The sequence below is a fragment of the Bidens hawaiensis genome, unplaced genomic scaffold (assembly GCF_021521415.1).
Source record: "Bidens hawaiensis isolate Kalapana, Puna unplaced genomic scaffold, B.hawaiensis_p1.1 tig00035534_1, whole genome shotgun sequence".
In the NCBI taxonomy this organism is placed as follows: Eukaryota; Viridiplantae; Streptophyta; class Magnoliopsida; order Asterales; family Asteraceae; genus Bidens; species Bidens hawaiensis.
The window spans coordinates 60,066-70,611 of record NW_027496189.1 but is presented as its reverse complement, the minus strand read 5'-3'; the positions used below and the strand labels follow the sequence as shown (position 1 = coordinate 70,611).

General features: G+C 34.0%; 1 protein-coding gene and 2 pseudogenes across 2 annotated transcripts; 1 reads left to right on the top strand and 2 right to left on the bottom strand.

Moving 5' to 3' along the window:
- Positions 1–2,789: 2,789 nt before the first annotated feature.
- Positions 2,790–3,329, bottom strand: LOC143587511 (putative F-box/LRR-repeat protein 23). The gene has a single exon (XM_077068782.1). It carries the CDS (start codon positions 3,327–3,329, stop codon positions 2,790–2,792), a length of 540 nt encoding a protein of 179 aa, XP_076924897.1.
- Positions 3,330–3,900: 571 nt separating this feature from the next.
- Positions 3,901–4,215, bottom strand: LOC143587510 (F-box protein SKIP19 pseudogene; annotated as a pseudogene).
- Positions 4,216–6,162: 1,947 nt separating this feature from the next.
- Positions 6,163–7,654, top strand: LOC143587505 (putative F-box protein At4g05475; annotated as a pseudogene). The gene is made up of 3 exons (XR_013144905.1): positions 6,163–6,243; positions 6,279–6,853; positions 7,000–7,654. The product of XR_013144905.1 is annotated as a putative F-box protein At4g05475 (transcript).
- Positions 7,655–10,546: the final 2,892 nt, after the last annotated feature.

Here is a 10,546-nt window from a genome sequence, read left to right as displayed (position 1 = left end):
CTCTAACCGACCTTTCAAATCTTGATAATACTAAATGCATTGTTTGAACCCAATTTTAATACCTAACGCATCGTCTATCCTGCGTTTGCACAAGAAACGCATTGTCAACCCTAGTTAGCACCAGAAATGCATCGTCAACCCTGTGTTTACTAGCACATCATCGGTGTTCGCTATCATGCCGCAGAGACGAGATACCAAAGGGACACAGTTGGAAACTTGAATTAGGGGAGACAAATTTTGAATCACATTCTACAAATAGGCCATTTTAGGAAATTTCCATTATTTTAATACTACAGATGACCACAGATGATATATCAATATCAATCAATCATATCAATATCAATCAATCATATCCAGTGGAATCCCGCCAATATCAAAATTATAAGTAGGGTTGGGAAGGATGGGATGTAGGCACACCGTACCTCTATCCAAAGATATAAAGAGGTGGCTTTCAGAGAGACCCTTAGCTCTAAAAGAACATGTCTGTGGGAATATAAGAGAAGATCAAAGTTCACGGTAATATAATTAATAATAGCACATGGTAAAATTAATATTACTAATACATAAAATATATAATATATGACAAGAAAATAGCATAATAGTGTGTGACTAAAGTAAGGTAAATAACAGCCTTTAAGTTATTCTTTTCTCCCTAAAAATCCTTAACTTTAATTCTACGCATACATGAAAATAGGAAATAATGTATTGTTTTTATTGGTGCCCACTAGAAATCAGCCCGAAATGAAGTCTTGACAAACTAAATGAAAAACAATATAATATATTGTTTTTATTTGTTACATTTAATATATTGTTTTTATCAATAAACAAATATATGATAGGAGCCGGATTCGAGATCAACCGTCTCCCAATATATAACCCTTTTAGCAGGTTTGAATTTTATTTCCTTCTTATTTTCCAATTGTAAATATACCATATTTAAATGAACAAACTACCACTAACATGAAAATAGGAAATAATGTAAACATGGACAATTGCATGCACTAAACAAAAGCAACGTGTGCATGAGGTTCAAAGGTTATTTATAAATAAACATGCATATATTAGGAAAGTCCAAGCTTACTATATTTTACCTACAATCCTACATTATTAAAGCAAAGTATTTTTTTGTTGGAGGTAATAGAAAGAAAATGTAATGGAACACTATTAATTTATCTTATTTGATTAGCCTATAAAAATTGAATGAATTATTACTTGGTATAAAAAAAAAACACATAAATAAAATAGAAATGATAAAAATATTCCTATCACAAAATAATTTTTAAAAAACTGTGATTAGGATTTTTTAAAAAACGGACAGGATGAGTCAGCCGAGTTTTATTGCAAATTGATTTCAAGTTTTTCAATATTTTTTGTTTTATGTTTTCTTAAGATCATCTAGCAATTTCAGGAAGCAAGCTAATGCATTAGCTGAATGGTAAAAAAGAAGGTTGCAGAGGCTGGAATGTTCTTCTTAAACTTGAAGTGAATCACATATGAAAACGAAACCATAACTGGGAAATCAAATCTAAAAACACATCAAATGAAAAAGAATATAGACCGAAACAAGATGAAGATGGATGGATGTTGACCGATATAAACTAACCATAACAGAAAACTGGACCTAATGTAGACCGGATTATTGTTAACTCAATGAACTAAAATTATGATAAAGAAAATGGTTTAATTTCAAAATCAGATCGGAGGCACCGGTTTCGCCGCAAACCAAACCAAGCACCGGTTTGGTCAACATGAGCAAAACCAAACCTGGTTGAATCAAGTGTTTACATGGAAACCCAAGTTTGAATCGAGGAACCGTGAACCACATAAAAAAACAAATATAATCTACAGTAGCAACGAAACCATCATCGTTTGTAGCTCCATCTCGCAAGAAATCATATCTGTAACAGGAACAAGATGGAAATGGTTTGACAAAAACAAGAAGATAGACGCCGACTGACAAAAACAAATCAGAACTGAGAATCAGATCTCAAAACACATATTAAAGCAAAAACAAACAGAATGATGATGGTTGCCATAACAGAACAAGACGCAGATGGATGCCATAACATAGCAGGATGCCAATGGATGCCATAAGGCCCATAACAGAACAGGATGCAGATGGATACCGAAACAGTTTAGGATGCAGATGGGTGCCGGAACAGAACAGGACGTAGACAGATGCTGACTCACGGAAACAATCAAAATGGATGCTGACTCATGAAAAGGAACCAGAAATCAAATTAAAACACATTAAATGAAAAAAAAAAACACCAGAACAAGATGAAGACGTGTAGGTTTTTGCCAAACCAAGGATCAAGCATATATAAATCTAATAACTAATGTGGATCAATATTTTGCCTATACTGGCTTTTTACGCATTAACATATTCCCATTTTGTTGCATTGTCATACAAAAAATCACATTCATGACTGATACCCCAAACCTTATGGATAAACCAAATCAATGCCAATAGAAATAAAAACCAAATGACATCTTCACACAAGATTATGTAAATAGGATCAAAGTTGGTAACGACAAGGAATGCAATCACCGTTAAAAGAAATGCATTTCAATTCTAAGAACAAATATCTTTAGAATGCACCCAATTTCTTCATGAATTTGCAGAATATTGATTACCTTGTCACAAAAACGAGAAAAAGATTGTTCTTGCAGGCAACAGCTACACCTTCAAAAGAATAACATCAATCACAATTACTTACACAAAAATAATACATTTATACATGTTAGGTAAGGTGTAAGAACTCACCTTGCTGCATACAAGATTATCCTTACATGTCCATGGAAGCCATCCTCTCACTCAAATTCTCTAAGTCGGCTGAACCATCATCAATATCATCCAAATCATAGTCATGATATCCATCATACTCATCATCAGAATCATCTAAAACATCACGCGTCTCGTTATTAGGGGGGAACCCTTCATTAGAATCATAATGAAGTCTTAAACACTTAATCTGTTCTGAACATCTTTTCCCCAAGTCCCCTTTCAGATCAAGGTACAAGTATCCACTCAAGTCAAGTGATTCAAGGTGGCGGCAACCATCTAGAATGGCCTCCAGCCCAATGTTTGTCATGCAGTTCTGAATGAGTTGAAGGTGAGTTAACTCAGGTAAATGTTTGCCAATTGCTAAGGGTACCTCATAATCGCCTTTTCCACCCTGAAATCTTAGATACGGTTTATGGTTCAATTTCAGGGTCTTAAGCAAGGGGCAGTAGCGGCCAAGAGCTTCAATATCTTCTTGCGAAATGTTTGTACTGAAAAGGAAGAGTTCCTCCAATAACATAACTTTTTCAAAGCTTCGCTCCATTTGCCACGCATTTCATTAAAAGACCATAAAATTCCTAGACGTGTGAGTTGCCTTGATCTGTTAAAGGAAGAGAAACAAAAACCATATCAAATACAATCATAGACTAAGAAACCAAAACAGCTAGGCCTGCAAACGAACCAAACGTTCGGTGAACTGTTCGGCGGGAAGTTCGATTATTTAATAAAAGAACGAACACGAACACATGTTTCGTTCGTTCAATTATGTCCGTGAACGTTCGTTTATTTATGTTCAGTTATGTCCATTATTTATGCTTGTTTATGTTCGTTTACATATAAATAGCATATAATTAAACATTATCCGGAATAGTTATCTACTTAATGGTTTTATATTTGTTCATTTAAGTGTGTTCATATATGTTCGTTCATGTTTGTGTTCATTTACATTTGTTAATATATGTTTGTTTATCTTTGTTCATTTATGTTCGTGAACTGTTCGTGTAGACTTTAAACAAACGATCACGAACATGTTCATTTTCTAAATAAATGAACACGAACACAAAATATGTGTTCGCTTTCGTATTCGTTCGGTTCATTGATAGGCCTAAAAACAGCTAATGACAATACCTATCCGCAACATACTGAAGAAGCTCGAGATTGCAATAACCACCGATGATGGTTAAATCAAGCAATTGACCTTGGCTTCTATCCACAGCTTCCATACACGTCTCATGAAGCGGGAACGCATCAGTTTGAAACGGAAATCTGCCAACACAAACGACCCTCCAAAGAGCAGGGTCCTTGCAGACTTCACGCCAAGCGGTGCACACTTTTTGGGCATTCTCGAGTATGTCCTCCACACCAATTCTGTGGAGAATATTCACCATTACATCCGGCGGGAGCTCCAACCAGTTCTTTGTTGGTTCCATCACTTTATCATTCACAAAACAAAACAAAACAAACCAAATTTAAAACCAACTAATTTAATTTAATGAATATGCATTCATACAGTAGTAAAAATAAAGAAAACATCAGTCAAAACTTGAAGTAATCAGGGAAATGATCAAACGGTATGGTGTAAATGACAGCTTGAAAACCCAATAACTCAAATTTCATGTAACCCTAATCGATCGAAAACAAAAATAAAAAATAAAACCCTAGAGCTACTGATGAACTCACGATCGTTGTAGTTCTTTCTGCTCCGATGATGAAAGAAATTTAATTTATGTTTGTTTACTAGACAAGTATAAACATTTTCCGATGAAAACGCCTAAAAAAACCAGGCCCATTGTTTTGAAAAGGCCCATAACCATTAAAAAGTTAATTATATGTTTTATAAATATAATTTTATTTTTAAACATGACTAATTGGTGTAATGAAAAAAGTTGGGAAAATTCCTAAAATATGTCTATTTTGGGAAGAGGTTTCAAAATGTCCCACAAATTTTAGAATTCCAAAAATGTTCCTCTCTAACTCATTACCGACGATGCGTTAGAAAGTCTATCTTTAACACATCATCAAAGATGTGTTAGACTTCCTAACGCATCGTCGGAGATGAGTTAGACTTCCTAACACATCGGCAAAGATGCGTTAGAATTCTTAATGCATTGTCAACGACATGTTAGCCTCTTGGTTGTTATTTTTAATATTATATTAATATAACTATTTATACCTATATTTGTTTTTATAACTTTTAATATATAAAGTTTTATATTATTTCGAATATACCGATAAAGTATGCTTATTTTTACTACAGTCTGACATAAATTTACTTAAACCCGAGTCATGTCAAATTAATATTGAAATATTCAATAAAATTTGCCCGCACGATTTTAAATAAAATTTATGTCAACATATAGATAAAAATAAGCATTTTTTATCGGTATATTCGAAATGATATAAAACTTTATATATTAAAAGTTATAAAATCACAAAAACAAGTAGAATTAGTTATATTAATATAATATTAAAAAAAAAGAAAACAAGAGGCTAACACGTCGTTGACGATGCGTTAAGAAGTCTAACGCATCTTTGCCGATGTGTTAGGAAGTCTAACTCATCTTCGACGATGCGTTAGGAAGTCTAACACATCTTTGACGATGTGTTAAAAATAGACTTCCTAACACATCGTCGGAGATGAGTTAGAGGGGGACATTTTTGGAATTCTAAAATTTGAGGGACATTTTTGGTATCTATTCCCAAAATAGGTATATATTGAGAATTTTCCCTTAAAATAATCAGAATTTAAGTAAATAGAGGAAAAAAACCCAAAAGGCTAATTGCCCCTTAATTTAAGAATAACATTAATTAGTATTAAAACTTGTATTTCTTACGTTTGAAAATGCATACCATTAATCAGGGGCGTAGCTAGCCTTAGGGCAATGGGTTTGGCCGAACCCGTACAAAATTTTGTTTTAGTGTTATATATTAGTGTATTTTGACATCGAACCCGTAGAAATTTCAACATCGAACCCGTAGAAAACCCAAATCTAAGTGGTAAACAATCGGTCTTTTGTCCCTCAAAAATTTTCGAACCCGTAGGAAAAAATTTTCTAGCTACGCCACTGCCATTAATCTTGCATCATAAAATAGTGTGTGCTTTATATATGTGTGTATTTCTCTTTTAAGAGGCTATTATTATGGTTCGTGTACTCGTATAGTGGCCTCCAAAATCTGAAAATCACACAGTTTTCAGTAACGGCTAATTTGGATTAGACGGGTCACTGGCCCAACCATCTTCATTCCACTCCTCTATGTGTGGGAAATTCCCCTGGCCAAACGATAGTTAAGTTTTGTTCATATTATTTGAATTTTTAACAAGTTTTGAATTTCCTAAGATACCATGCAGGTTTATTAAAGTAAATTTAAGGTAATATATACCTTCAAATATAATACAACCAAAACTTAAAACTTATTTATTCGTTTATTGATAAAAACATTAATATATTAATTATATTGTTAGTGTTTCTCATTTAATTAGTTTGATGATGAGAGTTCATTTCGGGGCAGTTTCTATTTGAACTTCCACGTATCGCCTCCTACGGTTTATTACGACCGTTTTCTTAAACGGTTAATGATCATTAGAAGTTACATGTTTAATTTCAGGGTAACGTGATCAGTTACTGAAACTGTTTGCTTTACCCTCCTTAATTTGTTTTCTTAATTTTGTTTATAAATTGATATGCCTTCTGGATGTTAAAGTGACTACAATGCCTCGGAAACCAAAATCAAATCCTAGAAAAAGCAAGAAACCGAAACAGCAATTGCGAGTGAAGCAACGAACAAGGAACTGGTTGGAGCTCCCGACAGATCTGATGGCGAACATACTCCAAAGAGTTGGTGTGGCTGACAAACTTGAGAAAGTCCAACTAGTGTGCACGGCTTGGCGTGATATCTGCGACCACCCTGCCGTTTGGAAGGTCGTTCATATCGACAATGTTTTTCACTTGAAAGGACCGAATGCCAGAAGGTGTGCAAGCATGCTGTGCAAAGAAGCCAAGGCCAGTTGCTTGATTTAACTCTCATCGATGTATGCGATGACGAGCTTCTTCAGTTTGTTGCGGTTAGGTATTGGCCATTTTTCGTCTCCCCGTTAATTTTTTTATGTAAATTTTGCCTTCACTTATTCACAAAAACTGTTTTATTATTTTCCCAAAAGTTCTTTGGTTATATATATAGTGAAAGTTTTAATATGTTTGCCTTTGTTTCTGTAGATCAAGTCAGCTTAGACGTCTAGAAATCGTGTATTATTTTGGAGAAATACTGAGCGAAGCTTTGAAGAAATTTCCATTATTGGAGGAACTCAGCCTTGTCAGAACAAATATTTTCCAAAAAGATATTGAAGCTGTTGGGCGCTATTGCCCCTTGCTAAAAACACTCAAACTGAACCAAAGGGCAACTCGCCCTCAGAATGATATAGCTTTAGCAATTGGGAAAAACTTACCTGACTTAACTCACCTTCAACTCATTGGGAACAACATGAAAAACACCGAGTTACAGGCCATTCTGGATGGCTGTTGTCACCTTGAATCGCTTGACTTGCGTGGGTGCCCATACCTTGATCTAAGCGGTGACTTGGGGAAAAGATGTTCACAACAGATTAAATATCTAAAACTTCCTCATGATTCTTTTAAAGGGTAAAATGATGGATATTTTGATCAGTATGATGGTGAGATGATGGATGCTTTTGACAATGATGATTACTCAGCCCATAGTTATGATGGTTCAACTGACTTAGAGAACTGAGAGAGATGATGGCTTTCATGGACCTGTTAGGATAATTTGGTATGCAGAAAGGTGAGTTTTATGATATTACCTAAATATTTATAAATACATTACGTGTAATCACAAGGATACTAACTAATTGTTGTTGGTGTTTGCCTTTTCAAGGTGTACCTGTGTTGCCTGCCTGCAAGAACAATTTATTTTTATTTTTATTTTTTTGTTATTTCAAGGTTAATTTTATGAAACTAGATAAATAAAGATGTTTGTTTGGGAGTTATCATTTGTACTTGGAATTAAAATGCATTAATTACTTGAAAACTGCTGTTATATATGCTTGTGTCATGATGTTTGGTTTCTTATATCTTTGTATGCTAACGTAATATTGGCCAGAGTTTCTTTAGTTTTGTGAGTTTGTTGTTCATATTCAATCAGTGAAAAAGACTTTTGTTTTGTATCTTTTGATTATTGAACAAATCATGGGAAAATAAAAATAATAAAAGACTTCTGCTTTCAAAGCGGTAAAGAGCAACCTCGAAGATCTGCTGGTTTAATGCAACATCAAATGACGCATGAAATGGAAAACCAAACGGATAGCGTGGTTCACAGGCTTCTAAGACGGTGCCTGCAAGACTGTTTAGGAAGAAATTATTTGATGATAGGTTGACTGGTCCTTGTGTACTTGATGATAGACTGGCTGCGGATTAACTCTTGGTTATTCCAATGTAGGGGTTCTGGTTGCGGCGCAGCCTGTTGCCCGTTTGTCTGTCACTTTATTGTATTGTTTTGAGGTATGAGATTTTTTGTAATCTTGGTTATCCAATGTAAACTTCAAACAACTTACATTTATGATTATCTAACTTATCTCGGGTTGATATTGGCTTGCTGAATCAGGGGTGTTGACATTGGAAAGAGTCAATGCAAAATTCCCCAAGTGACATATATGGAATCGTATAGAATGATTGTATTCTTATTAGATGTTATAAAACTAGACAATTAAAGGGAATGCTAACCCTTGGTCCTTAAAAATGGCAATTGGCAAGTCGCGAATAATAAGCTGCAGAGGCATATATCCATAGACAAAACCTCTAAGGAAGAACATCTCCACATGCTTCGAGATTCCTATAAAATGAAAGAAAAACAAAAGAAGCTGTTTTTCACCTATTTATCCTTTAGCTTACTAAAGCTTCGGCTCGTGAGAAAATTTTCATGCTTGAGCTCGGCTAGGCTTGGCTTAGGTTGGACACAGTTGTTATTTTATTTGTTTATTTATTTATTTTATTTTTTAACAGAGTGTCTTTTTAATTTTTGTGAGATTTGAATCCAAGACTTTCAAACCTAGGTGTTTGAAAATTTTTGACTTGGTCATCAACTCCATTGGCGACTCATCTGTTTTAAACATACTTATAAATATAGTTTTATACATATCATAGTATCATAACTTATACATATTTATATAAATATGCTCGTTTGGCTTGTGTGCTTTGTCGTGCTTTGTTCTTTTATTAGACGTGCTATATATTAGACCCAAGCATATTTAAGCTTGGTTCAATTTGATTTTTTAGTGAGCTTATCTCGAGTGACTTGGCTCGTTTACATTCGGCATCATAAAATGTGGACATAATATTAACTTACCCTTAGACATCACCATTGTCATTGGCCAGGTCTTTTGACATGATGAGTATTTTATTTACTATTATCCCTACGGTATGGTGAGGAGATTCACTTTTTTATTTGAACGATGAGAAGTTAGATAATCATAAAAACTATTTTTCTCTTTTATGTCTTTTAGCACCGATGGTTGTTTTTGAGACATAATTGATTAATTGATTGCTAAAAGTTTAAAAGAGGATGGTCAAAATAAAATAGTCTTTATTCTCTAACTTTCCCATACTATTATTTTTATTCTCAGCCAATGACTCAACATATTATAAAAACTAAGCACAAGGACTGTCAAATAACAGTACCATTTTTAAATAAAAACAAATAACTATATAACAAAATTCTAAATAACATTGTCATTCAAAAAAGAATTCTAATTTACATTAAGTAATAGCTAATTAAACTACAACCCAAAAAAAATCTAGATGTTTTAATTAAAATCAAATAGTAAAAGTAATTAAAAATCTTCGAGGCGTTATGTTTATGTTTCTAGTTAATATATGTCTTTAAAAAACATACAAAAGATAGAATGAAAGAGAATAAATAAAGTAAATATTATGTCACAGGCTTTTAATTTCTAGCTAAACTTTTGTTGTTTTACAAAAATACCCCCACTATCTTCTTCATCATACCATTCTCTCTTCACTTTCACATGTGTTTCTGTCTACTGCCTTGGACCAAAAAAGAATCACTAAATTTTCTAACCTCTTCCCATCTAAGGTCAAAACTACAAACGAAATCAGAAAATATTACAAATATTTTTTAAAAAAAATTGCCCCCAAAAATAAGGTGTGCCTCGGCAGGCCGCCCACAATGCACACCCTCCCGGCCGACCGACATGTCATGAGCATCAAAGTGTGTTCCAGGAGATGTGCAAGCATGCTGTGGATAGAAGCCAAGACAAATTGCTTACTCTAACTGTCACACCCCAATCTACGACGAAAACGCCGGAACGTGAACTGATTGTCACAGCTCTCAAGGTACTATCATGCAATATTAAAAGTGGCAATATCTATTAGATTTAATTAAATAATCATTTACAACAAAATTAACCAAAGTACATAAATTAAATTTAATCAAATAAAACAAATGTACAACCGATATCTCCTAACAACAGATACAATACAGTGAACCCTAATCTTTAACAACAGGTCACGATGAACCCTAATCTTTAACAACAGATACAGATTTCTCCTAATAACCGACTAAATCAATCAACACAACACAAGAAATGGTTATATCACTGTCACGATGAACCCTAATCTTTAATAAACCGGTCACGCATGATGAACTAGGATGAAGACGTAGCAAATGGTACTTACAGCTGATGAAGAGGATGATCTTTCTTGAAAGGGATATGATGTTCTCCGGGTTCTC